This window comes from Nematolebias whitei, chromosome 11, assembly GCF_014905685.2.
Source record: "Nematolebias whitei isolate Nwh7 chromosome 11, NemWhi1, whole genome shotgun sequence".
Classification (NCBI taxonomy): domain Eukaryota; kingdom Metazoa; phylum Chordata; class Actinopteri; order Cyprinodontiformes; family Rivulidae; genus Nematolebias; species Nematolebias whitei.
In genome coordinates, this window is record NC_056508.1 from 28,591,223 (window position 1) to 28,608,837 (window position 17,615).

The 17,615-nt window shown below is 37.5% G+C and overlaps 1 protein-coding gene across 1 annotated transcript in view; it reads right to left on the bottom strand.

The window, feature by feature from the left end:
- Window positions 1–17,615, bottom strand: part of LOC119417259 (voltage-dependent calcium channel subunit alpha-2/delta-3) — a 133,575-nt gene that overhangs the window by 43,500 nt on the left and 72,460 nt on the right. Inside the window, exons 6-10 of the mRNA XM_037684470.1 lie at window positions 16,007–16,134; window positions 13,448–13,537; window positions 12,402–12,515; window positions 6,992–7,070; window positions 552–685 (exon numbers count right to left, since the gene is read on the bottom strand). Coding sequence (XP_037540398.1) covers window positions 552–685; window positions 6,992–7,070; window positions 12,402–12,515; window positions 13,448–13,537; window positions 16,007–16,134 — 545 coding nt within the window. The remainder of the gene's footprint in view (window positions 1–551; window positions 686–6,991; window positions 7,071–12,401; window positions 12,516–13,447; window positions 13,538–16,006; window positions 16,135–17,615) is intronic.

Genomic DNA, 17,615 nt, shown 5'->3' on the forward strand with positions numbered 1-17,615 from the left:
TTCCCACTCTGTATGTTATTACACGAGCAAAACGCACAGTCGAGCATAAAACCATGTTGTACTGAGCGTGCACATTTTCATTAGCAGTGGATGGGCAGTCATCATTTAAGCTCTTGTAGGGAAGTATCGGTGTGTCACAAAACAAATAAAAGATAAAAAGATGATCGAAGGCTTCTGCCTTTAAAAGTTATAACGTAATGAGTAATAATCATCTGCCATCTGCATTTTGGGACTGGGTCAATGTTCTGTTCACGCAACAAGAGTCCCAAACACACACAGGAGGCACATTTTCTTAACGATTCCATCTGCTGCACATGTGTGACTCGGAGATGCCAAATTAAAACAAATTGTAACCCTCTGCTTGTCTTTCATTCTTTTTTCCTTTCTTTTTTTTACTTAAATTACATTTTAAGTTTTTAAACATAGCTTAAAAAGAAGGTTTTGTGGGTGAATATATTATTTTCTCTCAATCCAAACCCATGAAGAGAACAGCACAGTAATAGTACTAACTGTGAGCTGGAGCATATCGTGTGACAGTCTGATCCACTCACTGTGCTGTCGATGTACGCCTCAGTCCACACTGTGTCGTGCTCTTGGTCGATGACTTTGGGACGACTCAGCACATGGAGATACTCCATCACGTTCTCCTGGACATCTGCCAGAGTGGAAATCTGAGTGAAGTAGCCTGTGAAGCAGAGAGGAAAACAAGGTGAAAACAAAGTTTACAGTTCAAATGCTAATGTGAACATATGCTTTGGAAATCTTGATTTTTATTATTTATTGCCAACAACTTGTTGTTATGGTCAGATTAAGCCGAAAAAAAAAATAAAGCTAAGCTAAGATAAGTTCTTTCCCAAATTTGATGATAACATTAGAAGGCAAGGTTAAAACATGATTATAACAAAATGTCACATTAGAAGTTTTTCAAACTTTTAATTTTTAACTCTGCTGACGCCCGTGTGTCAAAATGACTTGGCCTAAAATTGAGGAGGGTTAATTGTGTGTGTGTCTGTCTCAGGTTTGTGAAAAACTGAAAAAGGCACTCCGAAGTGGTAAAAAAATATGTTTTACTTGTTTTGTTACAACACATTCTTTGGATTTTTTTTTTTTTCATGTAAATCTCTTAAGTTTTATATTCATAAATTAACATTATTCACATTGATTATAACTGAATATGTAACAGTAAAATGTTGTTTTATTCATAAAAAAAATACACATGACTATGTTGTTTTATTTTGTATGTAGTCGATATTTAAACTCTGACATATCAATTCAGAAAATTGCACTAAAAATCTAAAATAATTTGGTGCTAAGATAAAATGATTGTTGCACATATTTATTTGTTTTGATGTCGGAATGTTTAAAAAGATGATGACATTTGATTTCAGATGTTATTTTATCAAAAAATGAAGTATCTGTGGTTCCAAAACACGTGTTATAGTTGATAAAACAATTGTTTATAATGAAAATCCTTTGTCTTTTTTCCTTCTGTGGCTGGGTGCCATGACTCTTTATAACCTGATGTTTTGAAGCTTTGAACCGCTTCAGTGTTTGACGTCCTGCCCAGCATGTCTGCTTAGTGATGCCTGAACTGACTACCATCAGAAACAGACAATATGTATTTTTTGTAGAGAAACCTTTTGTAAAACAAAAGCTGAGAAACAGCAGAGAGAGCAGCAGAGACTTACACAGGATTTGTCTGCATTATCAAGAAGGAGCCAAAGAATGACATAAAATGATGCTAAGACAGGGCACGCCAGCATGGGTTTGTGAATGCTTAAGTTATATGTAAATCTAATGTTAAAAGCTGTCTCAGTTAAACCAAATGTGATGCCATTTTCTAAGAGGGTAATGCCATCATTATGCTGCTAATGCATTTGTGGAGGAGGGAATACTGTTATCTCAGCAGGGGGAAAGAAAGTCGGGGACTAAAAGCGAATGAGGACAGCAGTCTGACAGAGATAGAGGACAAGAAGTGGAACAGTGAGAAAAGAGATAGGAGTCCAACAAGTTTCCACCCAACCATAAAAACAGCAAACGGCCTCCGTCACTGTGAGGCAGTCAAGTAGAAAATCATAGCTCGAGGAAATAGATTTTGGGGTCATTGCTCCCAGCAAAACTTTTACAGCGAGAAATGATCCAAAGTTGACGCACAATGAAAAGATCTGAGAGAGATGCCACGTTTGAGCACAAATAACCCCCTGCAACACCCCAACAATGTCAACTCTATGGTCACGTACAAAAAAACGGAGGAAAAACATGTATTAAAGGCCAATCGGTTATTTTCTAACCCCGGAGCACTGATAACTGTAATCACTGTAGCAACACAAAAACTCTTGGCTCTAAACGTGACCCTGGGAGTGAACTTTTTGTTTTTGCAATCTCAGATACATTTGAATCAGGTTGTACTTCCATCAGACAATACAACTCCAGCACACACGCTTATATCGCACAAAGAAAGAAGCAGTCATCGTTTATCACGGTGGTGAGCTGGGAATGACTGCTCCCTCTGGATGGCTGAGGGCGTCCTTCAGGCTGAGCCACTGGGGCCCGGGAGATGAGTCGGCTAAAGAAAAATGAACGTGCCCAGCTGTCAGTGACGTGACACACCTGTTGCACGTAGAACGGGGACAGAAATATCGTTTTTCAAAAACCTTGGTCTGGGGCACATGTGAGCAAAAAATAAAAAACATGGCATTCTGAAACTTGGATGTAACTAATGAAGGGAAAGATGTGGAGAAAATGTGATGAAGAATAAAAATATTGGAACAAACTAACACTTAGATATTTCTGGTACCTATTTTTTTTTTTTCTTTGTTGGAAAACTTGAATTTTGAAACACTTGTTTTTATGTTTGTTTGTTTTTTGGTGGGGCAGCACGGTGGCGCAACTGGTAGAGCTGCTGCCTCTCAGCGAGCAGGTCCTTGGTTCAAACCCCGGTCCAGGGGCCTTTCTGGGTGGAGTTTGCATGTTCTCTCCGTGCATGCGTGGGTTTTCTCCGGGTACTCCGGTTTCCTCCCACAGTCCAAAAACATGTATGTTAGGCTGATTGGTAACTCTAAATTGTCCCTAGGTGTGAGTGAGAAAGTGAATGGTTGTTTGTCTCGTTTGTCTCTATGTGTCCCTGTGATGGACTTGCGACCCATCCAGGGTGTACCCCGCCCCTCGCACAGTGATTGCTGGACATGGGCACCAGCGACCCCCGTGACCCAAAATGGAATAAGCGGGTAAAGATAATGGATGGATGGATGTTTTTTGGTGAGAGTCATCTTTACCACTAAATAAAAAACAAGATTTTTACAGTTTATTTATTGTGTGGTGTGTTCTTAGAATCCTTCACCTTTGATCTTGATACAAAAAGTCATATAGCTAATATGGTAAAAGGTGACTATGAAAATATAATTCCAGTGCTGAGAAAATCCACCTGCAGTCATACTGACACGTGAGTCTGCTGAGAGAAAATGTCCTTTTTTTTAATAAAATGAAACCGTTTTGGTGTCATTTAAACAAAAGAAAGTTCAACAAGCTGCTAAGCAATTGTGACGTGCACACAAAACAGTTAACTGTTAAAATCTTCTATAATGAGAAAAATGTATTAAATGAAAACAATTATGATTGAAAGCTCTTCATTATCACTTTTAGGCATTTGATTTCCACTGTACGCTTGCAGGAGTTCCAAACGTCTTCTGCTTAAGATCCACAAAAGAGACTTATAATACCAAACTAAGTCTTAACTGTTCACCGTTTTTTCTACCTAAAGCGATTGCAACAGTCCCCAAACTTTTTATCCTCCAACCCACAAATTAATAGTGGCAGTAAACAATGCTGTGAAATGCATGACTTAGATGTTGGGATATTCTTATTTTTTTAAGATTTTACAGACAAATGATGGTACATGTTAAATGGACTGCACTTATATAGTGTTTTTCTATCTTATCAACATACTCAAAGCGCTTTACACTACAACATGTGTCCTCATTTACACATTCAGACAGCACTCTACCATATCTGTACCAAGATTAATCAGTGCTTCATCACAGTCATACACCAATGGGACACACATCGGAGGCAATGAGGGGTTCAGTGTCTTGCCCAGGGACACTTGGGCATGTGACTGCTGATGAACTCGAACCCCCAACTCTTGCATTGGAGGACAACTGCTCTAACCACTCAGCCACAGCTGCCATGATAAGAACTGCTGTTTAAATGTGTCCCTTAGATAGTTACAAGATAATTTCAAATATTCTACGTCCAACTTAGTTATTCAATAGAAACACAAAAAGTAAGTTGGTTTAAGACAAACAAAGGTACCAATTCAGTTTGCTTTGGTTGATGTCAATAGGGATGTAAGGAACTTAACCAGCAATTGGAAATGTTCTCATTTGCAGGTGATTCCCCACTATTTGCCATTGTCTCTTTAACGCTCTTATGTGGCTTTATATAAATACAATAAAGTAGTAAGAAATGGAATTGAACTGAATCTGTATTTGGACTGAGACAAGGATGTCCTTTTAAAAAAAAAAATTGCATTTAAAGATAAGACAGAGACATGGTTCTACCAACATACCAACAGGGTAGGTCAACTTGGAAGTTTTTTTTTTGTTGTTTGTTTGTTTTCTGCAAAACTGCCCAAATGTACAGATTGAAGATTTATCAACCCAAATGTACTGCTGCTTGCTATAAAAAATTACGTGAAAGAGAAAAAGACAGACTCTGCTGATGTTAATGTTACAAGCATAAATACTCACACATACATTTTGAAACCCAGACATGCTGAAATGCAAAGGCCTCCTTATCACCACTGGCACCGTCAAACTGAGTGGACTAAGTGGGTTATCTCACCTCATCTCTCTCTTTTTCACCTCTGTGTAATAATGTTAATGCCCTGAGGCTTCATGTATACATGGTGTGTGCACACTTAAATGGTGCCTATTGCATGTTACGCACACACATTGGGATGTATGAAAACAAATGTGTGAAAGTGTGTAAAATCATTTGCAAAGCTTTGACCTTCATGAAAATGTAGGTACCACCATGTAAATATTTTTTAGTTGACAGTACTACGGTATATTAAGTACCAAAACTCCCCTACGTACATCAAAATATGACTGTTTAGTTTTCTGAGCTCAAGGGGCTTTTGAAAACTGTTTTCTCATGACTTTTAGCACTAAACCTAAATGATGAAGCTGAACTACATTTAATCTCATACAACAAGCATGAAAATAGATTGAAACAACCTCAATCTAGTATAAACTGTAAAGCTTGCTTTATTTTTGTCACGTGTAGATGTAAACATTATAGACAGCTGTGTAAAACTGAATTTAATTGTGAAACAAAAGCAGCTTTGGCACTGTTGGATGACATCACCAATAGAGGAACTGTAAGGGACCTCAGCAACCTGCTGGCACACAAAGATCCTAGGCTTACTAAATAATTTAGAGTCCCAGCATCATTTTTTTGGAACTAGTCTGTGCTGAACTGGCCACAGCATTACAGAGAGAAAGGGAAGTCTGAGATTGTCATCATTTTATGCTCACATACAATGGAGAAATTAGTTCTCTGCATTTAACCCATTACACCTGAGATACACCCATGTGGAGCAGTGTGCAGCTATGTAAGCGCCTGGGGAGCAATTGGGGATTAAGTGTCTTGCTCAGAGACGCCACAACATGTGGGAATGGCTGGGAGTTGAACTGCAAATTTCTGGTCCCAAGTTGGCTGCCCTACCTCTGCCCCATCTGGGCCCAAAGATGGGGTCAAGAGAAGTCTCAGGAGCAAGGAGTACCTTTCCTAGACACAGCTTCATTCTCCATCCGCCAATGAAATTCAAACTTGATGTCCTTGTGTCAGGAAACTAGGATCAGCCGTGCATTGCTGGTGCCAGTTCAAGTCCTCACCATGTTAGGGTTACTTGCAACTGAAGCTTTTCAGAGGTTGAGGCTGACAGGTTGAGCATTTCATCCTTGTTCCTGAACTTTGCACAGCCGTATGGCACAGCCTCACCCATATGATGCCCATGACACCATGGTTGAAACACTCCATCAACGTGCATTGATATAAACTTTGATGCAGATTTTTTTTTTTCTTCAGGCAAGGACCAGACTTCAGATCCCACTGTGTTAACAGCCTTTGCCACCTTCTGCCACTCATTAATTTTTCCCCTTTCATTATAACCCCGGAGGAATGACTACCAAAGAAAATTTTACTGCTTGCCTCTGTTTCCAACTCTAGTGTATTTAATCTACATTTAGTAATTTTTTTGTTTGACTCTATGCTTTTGCTGTGGTTATTTGCACATAAGGCCTGCTGTGTATTTATACTAATTTGCATATTTAATTATAGTACGTGACAGGGCAGCTCCAGGTACAGCTGCGCTCTATTCCAAAAGTTGGGTTGTATGAAAAATAATTGTGCACATGCATGAGTGCACGCTGTTTCATTATTTTTAATGCAGACACAATTTTATAGTTTCCTATAAACAAATTTCAGAATGACAACTGCACACTTTCTTACATGAGGCCACTGGTCTTCAGTGAGAGACAAACTGAAACAAACAAAAAAAAAACATGCACATCCTTTGTGTCACTTGTAGCTTATTGCTTGCAGCCTGAGGAAATGAAACCAGACTGTCTCTGTCACCCAACACCTTGCTAAAAATAGAACCTGAGAAAAAGTGATCCATGCACAGAGACAACCGTGACCGTATACAAAGCAGCTACTAAGAAATATATTAGCATGAGTAGACTTTAGGCCCAGAGAATTTTTAAATAATGTGACATATCCTATTTGGGCAACTGGAACCAGCTGCCTGCTGTCATGTACAAGCGGTAATACTGATGTGCACTGACAAACTCATTTATACACACAAACGTGTGCCGAACAAACACAGAGTTCCACCATGTTTTGTTTTTTTTTACGTGACAAAGTAACATTCATGAACTTACCACTGCAAAAAATATCTTAAAAAAATATATATATTAAAAGATCTCACCTTTGTTGGCACACGCCATCCATTTCAGATTATCTGCAAAGGCTGACTCCCGACCAATCAGATATGGGAATATTCGTACCTACAGAAAGGAAGCAGATGTCTGCTGTCACTCATCATTCACATACAGTATTCACTATCTGATCAAGGTCAATACAATGATTTGATTTTATTTTTTTAAGATAGCACCGTCAAGTTCATATTGTTCTTATTCCCTTTATAAGTCATACAGCTATTAAAAGTTAGAAGTAATTGTTTTGCTTTTTATTTATAGTTTTTTTTTTTTGTTTTGTCTTGTTTTCTTTGTTTATTTGTCTTAGTAATTAAAATACATTTTTTCAACTCAAGAAATACAGTACAGTTAAGTAGGTTTATTCTTATTTTTAAACTGCAGGTATTAGACAAGTGTGTCAAGGAGCTGCAGTTATAATACAGACAAGTGTTGATCAGCTCAATTCAAGCCAATTCAGTAAAACACTTTGCCAACCTAATCTTTTCCAGTAGATTTTACTTTGCTCTAGCAGTAGAAGTAGTCGGCAGTGTGTTTACATTACAGCATATACATGCGTGTGTGGGGAAAGTATCGTTGCCAGATAGAGCAGATGCAGCCTCTGGAAGTACGTAATAGATATACTTTTTTCTTTTTATCTTTCCTACTCAGTGGTGGAGACACATTCATTAAATATAGTATTGACAAATAAATTATTATAATGTCCCTATAGCTGTCCATTGCATATATTGTAAATAATTTAATCACTCAAATACTTTTATGACAACTTCCATTAACTGGACTTTAATCATATTTTTTGTAAACAAACGTCTTATATAACAGAGGAAAATACAAAATACGATTAAGAAAATGATGATGGTGATGATTGTGATGGTGGTGTGCGATGGACCGAGGGACCGAGTTGAAAAGTAACTGGAGTCATAGAAGGTATATATATATATATATATATATATATATATATATGTAGGGTTTTAATTTTAAACCTAAAAGATTATGTTTTACATACATGAATGATGAACTCATAAAAGAGGTCAAAGGAACAAAATTGAACTCAGGCAAAAATATGAACAAACTGTTTGCTCAAACAAACATGACTGACCTCCAAGAAGACACACAGGGGAATATATACTGGCTGATCACACCATTAAGGCACATGAGGGGTAACTAAACAGAATACAATCACTAACTACAACAAACAACACAGTGCAACTAAGTTTGATAATAAACTGAACACCAAAAGTGGAAATCAAAAATATTAAACTTTAAATACAAATATTTATGTAAATACAAAAGCTTTTTTTAAATAAAGAAAATACAAGTTCCCCCTCTCTAGCTGGAACTGGTGGTGCAGTCCAATCAGCACCATGTATTTAAGTGTGCTAAGCCCTGTCCACCGTCTAGTGATGAGCAAATGAAGCTTTTATGAAGCATTGAACCAGTTGGGCCAATTGTTTCAAAAATAGGTTCATTTGTTGAAGCTTCAGGTACAGTGACCTCTTGTGGCATTTTGCAATGCTGCTGTCAAATTAGGCATTTTGCTTTTAGTGGCACACACTGAAGAACTCCAGTGACTAGTGTTAAAGAAACTACTTTACTGTGGTAAAAACAGATTTTTTAAATTCATCAACTTTCTATGTTGTCTGGTTTGAAAATGTATTCATGCTTACATGTTTTTGAATAAAGATTAATAAATGTGCATTGAAGAGATTTAATAAAAATGCTGCAATGGTATTGTGCTTGTGTAACTGTGGCAGAGTCCGAGTCTTTATCATTCTTAAAAATATCAATGAAATGACGTCTCCAGCATCTCCATGTTTGGAGCTGAAGTGTCTAATCATAGAGGAGGTATCATGATGCTTCAGTTCAGGTGAACACACCAAACACTGCACCTGCACAAATGCACTAATGTAAATAAAAATAATAATTTGATCCCATACTGATATATGATTATTAAAATCACATACATCATTTTACTGTAATTATATTAAATACATGGGTTAAATGGGTTAGATTATATTTTTTTCATTCAACCTTTATTTAGACAGGTAAATCCCATTGAGCCTCGAGGACTCATTTACAAGAGAGACCTGATTTCAACAAAGAAAGATGACAACAATGGACAACAATAAACAGTTATAAAAAGGCATACAGATTTTTTTAATTAAAAAAAATTAACGAATAGGATGGCTAAAAAAAAGAAAAGTAACAAAAAACAGCTAGAATATCTTCACTGCTGAACATTACTATATATTTTTTTACATTTAAAACCACCTTATCATGAGCAGAATGAAGTGTTCCCACATGTTAGAACGACCTCTTTTCCTAGCTGCCTCCATAATTACTCAATTTCAACTAACAGCAGAAACACACCTACTCTCCAACACAAACATTTTAGAGCTGTTTCATAGTGTTGAGCTCTCAATTCAAAACTGTCTCAACCTGTCACCTGTCAGAATCGAGACGAGGCGGTGCCAGGGAATCAGCTGTTTGGACCTCGAACCAGTCAAGTGATTCATTCTGACAATGAAACAGTTTGTGTTACGGACGTCACGTGTCACGTGACTTTTTCCGCACCGAAACAAGCTCCGAAGCAGTGGTTCGATGTAATTTTACTGCAGGGTTCGAAGCATGTTTTGAAACTTCTGTTTCATACTACCATCACTACCACCCTCTTTTGTCTGGCAACTCCCAGGGATCACGGCAGGTAAGAACCGGTAAAAGAAACAAGAATTAATCATAAGCACAAACAATATGATATAAATACATGAGTAAACTAAATGTGTGCACTTACAGATAGAACAAATGTATCTAAACCAGCCAATAAACACTTAATTGCAAACTAAAGTGTTGTGTTTGGATGAAAGATAAACGGTGCATATAAAAGTTACTGGCTTTAGAGTGTGGCCATGGGTTTAGCCACCCCAGTGAGACATCATTCAGAAAGGCCCTTGGAGTTGCTTAGAGAAGAGCCGCTGCTCCTCTGCATCAAAAGAAATCAGCTGAGGTTGTTCAGGAATCACACTTACATGTCACCTAGAGCTTACAAAGACTGGGCATGTCCCACTAGGAGGAGACCTTGGGGCAGATCCTGGATTTTCTGAAGGGATGTTATATCCTCTAGCCTCCTCCTGAGCATCATCCAAGAGGAAGTGGAAAGTGTAGTTAGGGAAAGGGATGTCTGGGTTTCCCTCCTGCTTCCACCAAAATCATACTAGAGTAGGTGGAATAAAATGGATGGATGGAAATAATTTTGTTTTCACGGCAATGGGCTCTTTATGAATACATTACAGAGATATTCAGTATCTTCTTTGCATTTTCCCCAAGTCTACTTGTCGCCTCTGTGTGAAGCTAGTAGTGAAGCAGCAAAGCCGGCTGGAAAGAAGCCATTAAAAAGCAGCAGTGGAGGAAAAGAGAGGGTGAGTGAGAAAGAATGAAGAGAGCGACAAAGACTGAAGACTTCCATTATCAGCAGGGTTTCTTCTAAATGGAAGTATTCAGCAGCCTCGTCCCCTCTCCACTCACTGCTGTTCAGCCTTGAGGCAAGCATCTGTGGGAGGGGTGGAGGGGGCTGTGAGCAGTTTTTATACAGAACATACACATGCAATGCAAATGCAACATTAATGGAAAATGGCACTTAAATTGTTAGGCACACACATACAGTATACACAACCTGAAGGTTAATACAGACTATAAATGTGAGTATTAACTTTTCAAACTCTATTAACAAACTGCCTAATCCCAAAATTCTGTTTTATCATACCACCCATTATGTTTGCATTTGCATTTTAAGCATAAAGAACATAACCTGAGGCAATATTGGATGTTTCTTGTTTAGGTCACCCATTTTCTAAGTGCGTTCATAAAATTTCCAGGTCCCGTTACCTTTTCTTTTACGCTGCCTTTTGATATGATATTTGACATTTCATTTTTGCAGTGTCAATAGAATCTACACAGGCAATAAATTGAAATATAGAATAAATAAACTTTTTTTTTATATATTAAGACAAATATATAATATTAATTGCCCTTTGCCACGTGAGAAACTTCTAGTTTGACTTTTTTTTTTTTCTGTTGTTCATCTGGGCTTTTTGGTAGAGTGGTCATATGGTAGTTTTTCTTAAATAAAGAAAAATCTGAGTTTTTAAGAAATAAGGCTCACATAATGGAAAAAAAGATGCTGCTTTGCCACTTTTAGAGACTTTCACCAAAAAGCAAACACATGCTCATCACCTGCTTGATGCCATCACAGCAGTGGAGCATGGAGGTGGCAGCATCAAGCTGTGAGAGTATTTTTTAGCTACACAGACTCATTTAGAATAAGAAAAATGGAAGAATAAAGAAAACACAGCAAGCTTTAAAAGTGTAAACTACTAAATCTATTCTGCACCTTTGAATTTTCATATGCTCCAGACCCTGTGGACCTCATGTAACAAAAGAATAGTCTGAAAATTATGTTGTTGTTTTTCTCTTAAGCGCTTTTCTTCTTTTTCATTTCACATTTGCACAGTGAAACAGAGTTGCACAGCAATTATCCTGCAGGATCGCAGAGAAACAGGTTTGTTCTTAGCTTCAACTGCACCACTCCTCTCTGAAAGGACCCCACAGCGGGCATGCTCTTTATTCACTACTTTCATAGTCTTTCTTTCAAGTACTGCCTTTAAAAATAGTACTGTACTTTAAAAACACATTCTCTGAAATGTAGCGTAATTTGCGTACCATTTTTATGAAGTTTTGTTTTAGTTCGGTTACACTTTTTGGTCTTATTTGGATGATAAATGTCCATCAAGGCCTAAATAAACTATTCCTCATCCATATACCGGTATGTGTTTTCTGTGCTATAAAATTTATTTATTTATTTATTTGGTTAGTTAGATAGTTGGTTGATTGGTTGGTTAGTCAGTTTGTTTGCTTGGTTTGGCGAAAAAAAAAAAAAAAAAAATTCCCCTGTCTTGTGTATGTAATTTATTCCTAATTGGGTTTTAGACTGGGGTTTTCAGTTGCCTTTAGTCAAATCCTTGTGTGTATGAGTTCTTTAATCATCTCTACTCACCAGTCAACCAATTAACAATTCTATACATCTGTACTGAATGTTTTTTTTTCAGTGATCACTGCATTTTCTGAAACAAATGTAAATTAATAGTTTGGCATTATCCTTTTCACAGTTCCTGTGCACTAATCTTAGTGAAATTGTAACAAACTTGGTTGGCTCTTAGAAATTACATGTTTTTCAGACTGGCTCCCAAAAGGCGCTTTAAAAAAGTTATAAACAGTGGAGGTTATGTAATCATTGATCTTCACTTAAATTAATATGAAAAGTAAATTGTCAATTCTATATTAGGTTTGGAAGTAAAGCTTAGTGTAAAACAGGGATAAGACTTGCATTGTAAGTTATGTCTACGTTACCTTCCTCTCTGGCCAGTTATACTTGTCAAAGATGGCATCATAGGTATCGACCGCTCCGTCCGTCACCAACATAATGGCCTGGCTGCACTCACTTCCCCTCCCTGTCTTGTTGAACTGGAAGGAGAGGAAAAACTGAGTTTCACAGATATTCAAGGATTCATGGTTCTTTGTCATTCGCATCCCGTGTGCTGGTGGAACGAAATTATGTACACAGGGTCCCAGTTACATCCAGTAAAATGCTCAATAATCCAGGTAGAAAAATCCAATCCAATCCAAGTTAAGTCAGGTCCTCCGGACAGTTTATTTTTGTTGAAATATTTTGTCGTTCATCCAAAAGACTTGATCAGTCCGAGGAGTTGCAACAAACTCAGTTGTATAAATAGCACCTTCACATAGTGGGCCAATCAGTTTGATGGTGCTCAGATGGTTTCTGATGAAGTCTTTTGGATGAAAGACGAAATGGTTCAACAAAAATAACTCGTCCAGAGGACCTGACATGCCTTTGTTGAAGAGTTTCACAGAGTTGCTCAATTTGAACAAGGAAAAAAAAAAAAACAACGTAAAGCTAATCATTATAAAATCAATGTTTTCTATCATCAATTGAACATATCTGCTAGTACCTACATGTGCTTGCAGTTTGTTTTCTATAAATTAGCAGTGCAGCAATGGTAATAATGTATAAACTACTGTGCACACAAGGTGAAATAACATTGACAGTGAGAACCCCTTACGAATATAAGAGTGTATAATCTTTGCTGCTTTTTAATCATTTCACAGGAGTTTGCAAATATTCTTGGTACAATATGTACTGTATATTTAGTTTAGGATAATAACTGCATGTGTTTCATACATGTAGATTTAATTAACTGCTTGTTCTTAAAAAGACGTCAGACCATTATGACTCATCAAGGATCTTGTTTACTTGGTTTTCAGTTGATTCTGTGGACTGAGCTATTAATAACATTCTTAATTATTTTTCATCATAAAGCCAATGTGTGTCTGTATGAGTGGGTGGGATGTGGATCATGCATCTGTGAGTTACTTACATCACTGAGAAGATTAAACGCCTCAGTCAGAGCGATGTCCAACATGCCAATGCCTTGAGCAAAGAGCTTGTCGAGGTGCTCTCGGAAATGCTGCAAATACAACATTTAAGGAGAAACCATTAAAGTCATGGCAACATAAAATAAGAAACAAAGATCTAAACAATACATTTATTTGAAAATGCATACATATTTTAAATTTTACTAAAGTCAAAAGCATTGGATATTTTTAAAATAATAAAATAAGAATGTTAATTAAATTTCCTCAATACATAATGATGATATTTTATAAACAATTTATTATATAATATATTATTTTTCCCCAAAATGTTCATTATTACTTATGCATACAAAAATATTACATTAATGTCCCAATTAGTTTTTATGGCTCATCTACAGATTTATTGCAAAATAAAATATCACAAACTGTTTAAAATAACTTATGTTAAATAAAACCTAAACCCAAAAGATATTTTTTGTCACATCTTAGATTTTACAGACTTTAAAGGGGACACATTTAGACCCTGACACAAAACAATGCTGTACATAGCTAAATGGAATATTTCATTACACATTTACTGAATATTCTAAGGCTGCTGTTTTTAACATTTATTGTCAAGAATGGCTTCATTTCGTTACAAAAAAGAAATAAACTATATAAAGCAAAAACTAAAGTAAATGTTTGAATGTATTACAGACAACTGAAAAAAATGCATAGGAGAAAAAACTGAATATTGTGAAATTTCCAAGAAAAAACAAGAGGTACACCATAGTTCCCCATCGCTGACAGATTTGAATAGTGAATGTTTGTAATTTTGAAATGAATGTTTTTCTGAACTGGAAGTGAATGGGAATAAAGGTAAACCTTAATGTTTTTGGTGCAAGATATTCAAGTGGGTAGGAGGTAAACGGTATATTAGGAGCAGGAATGCTTTCTTTTTCTTGTCTGAGGTGACACAGAGCAATTTTATCTACCACCTGGTGCAATGGTAGAGTCAGTGGACCTTGGCCATCATGGATTAATCTTCTGCATCCACACCAGCTACCCCGATTACTTGAGGAAACTATACTTTTAAGCAATACAAAAACTAGAAAGCATAGTTTCCTCAAATGATTGGACTGGCCGGTTTACATATATGTATGGTGGTGGCCATCTTGGATTTTAAAGTGGCAACCGCATTTCAAAAAGGAACATTTGCCTTTTTCATCTTATGCCTAGATGAAGCTACTCACCAAAAAGGAAGTTGGCCCTATGCTTATTTTTCAAGATATTCAGCTCACAAAATGTATACACAAACACACAAAAGTCTAACTCTTTTGCTATGTACACAACATATATAAATATTGTTCACAAATGTGTGTAAATCTGTGTTTGTGACCACTTCTCCATTGGAGAGATAATTCATTTGCCTCACAGGTGTGGTATATCAAGATGCTGAAAACATCCCAGTTCTTGCATGTCCAGCATACTCACTGGATATGTCACCCATTGAGCATGTTTGTGATGCTCTAGTTAGGTGTATACAACAGCGTGTTTCAGTTCCTGACAATATCCAGCATCTTTGCACAGCCATTGAAGAAGACTGGACCAACATTCCACTGGTCATAATCAACAAGCTAATCAACACTATGAAGGAGATGTGTTGCACTGTGTGAGGCAAATGGTAGTAACATCAGATACTGACTGGTTTTCTGCCTAGATACATCTATACCACAAAATGGAAATCGGTACTTCACTTATGTTCAAGTCATCATGCTCACAACATGCACAGACAGATGGAAGGTACTGGTATTTCCAATTCCTCCTTTATGCTCAGCAAAGGGAGACAACGGACACATACAGACACTGACTCAAAATTGAAAATACATTAGGGATTCACGATATTGGAGTTTTTGGCCGATATCCGATATGTTAAAACTTATTTGGACGATAACTGATACTAATACAGATGTTTTTTGTTTTTTTTCCCTAGATCTACTTACAGAGACTACATAGCTTTCTCTGCTGTGAAATTAAAATATTTCATTAGTCTGCATGATCTTTGTCAATTTGGCCTGCTACCAAATGCATATGCCAAAAAAGGGGTCTGAAAATTATGGATTCAACTTGAATTATGTTTAATGTCAAACTTATTCATGACATTTCAAACACAATGACAACACTCAAACAGTGAAAATTTGTACATTTTCACAAAACTAAGTTCAATGGCATGCGTGACATAAAGTTCTCGCACAGCAGGCATCCTTGTCATTGGGTTGTCATACAATACTATATACACTGCTCACAAAATTAAAGGGAACACTAAAATTACACATCCTAGAGCTCAATTAATTAAATATTGTAATTGACAAATTTCATTATTAGCACAGTGGAATTGATTGAGAAGAAAATAACACAAAAATTACCAATGTAAATCAAAATTGTTACACCATGGAGATCAGGATTTGTATTCACACTCAGTATGAAAGTGGAAACTAACATGACAGGCTGATTCGACGTCAGTGAATATTCCTCAAGACAAGTCTAAATGAGGCTCAGTAGTGTGTGTGGCTTCCACGTGCCTGTATAACCTCCCAACAATGACTGGGCATGCTCCTGATAAGACGGCTGATGTTCTCCTGAGGGATCTCTTCCCAGACCTGGATTAGAGTATCAGTTAGCTTCTGAACAGTCTGTGGTGCGATGTGGCCTTGGTGGATTGAGCGAAACAGAATGTTCTAGATGTGCTCAATTGGATTCAGGTCTGGGGAACGGGCAGGCCAGTCCATAACATCAATGCCCTCATTATGCAGGAACTGCTGACAAACTTCAGCCACATGAGGCATAGAATTGTCATGCATAAGAAAGAACCCAGGGCCCACTGCACCAGCATATGGTCTCACAGTGGATCTGAGGATCTCATCCCGTTACCTTATGGCAGTCAGGGAACCTCTGGCTAACACATGGAGGGCTGTGCAGCCATCCAAAGAAATGTCTCACCGCACCATGACTGACCCACCACCAAACCGGTCATGCTGGAGGATGTTGCAAGCAGCATAATGTTCTCCACGTGTCTCCAGACTCTGTCACATGTGCTCAGTGTGAACCTGCTTTCATCAGTGAAGAGCACAGGGCACCAATGGCAAATCTGCCAATTTTGGTGTTCGCTAGCAAAAGCCAATCATCCTGCACAGTCTTGGGCTGTAAGCACAGGCCTTATATGTGGACATCAGGCCCTCCTATCACCCTCATGGAGTCTGTTTCTGACAGTTTGAGTGAAAACATGCACATTAGTGGCCTGCTGGAGGTCATTTTGTAGGGCCCTGGCAGTGGACCTCCTGTTCCTCCTTGCACAAAGGACGAGGTAGCGGTCCTGCTGCTGGGTTGTAGCACTCCTACAGCTCCCTCCATGTCTCCTGGTGTACTGGCCTGTCTCCTGGTACCTATGCCATGCTCTGGACACTGTGCTGAGAGACACAGCAAATCTTCTTGCCACCAATATGTTCCATCTTGGATTAGCTATACTACTTGAGCAAATTAAGTGGGCTGTAAAAAAATGCCTTTATGCGTGACAGCACTGAGCAAATGAAAAAGAGACTAAGAGTTCAACCAGCAAGGACGAGAACAGACAAATGACCTGTGGTCACCACCTGCAGAATCACTCTTTTATAGGGGTTGTCTTGCTAAGTGCCTCTCATTCCACCTGTTCTGTGTTACATTTGCACAGCAGCAGGTGAAATTGATTCACAATACGTGTTGTTACCTAACTGGTGACAATGATTCCACAAAGGTGTGACTGATTTGGAGTTACATTGTTTTGTTTAGGTTTTCCCTTTATTTATTTTTTTAGCAGTGTGTGTGTGTGTGTGTATAGATAGATAGATAGATAGATAGATAGATAGATAGATAGATAGATAGATAGATAGATAGATAGATAGATAGATAGATAGATAGATAGATAGATAGATAGATAGATAGATAGATAGATAGATAGATAGATAGATAGATAGATAGATAGATAGATAGATAGATAGATAGATAGATAGATAGATAGATAGATAGATAGATAGATAGATAGATAGATAGATAGATAGATAGATAGATAGATAGATAGATAGATAGATAGATAGATAGATAGATAGATAGATAGATAGATAGATAGATAGATAGATAGATAGATAGATAGATAGA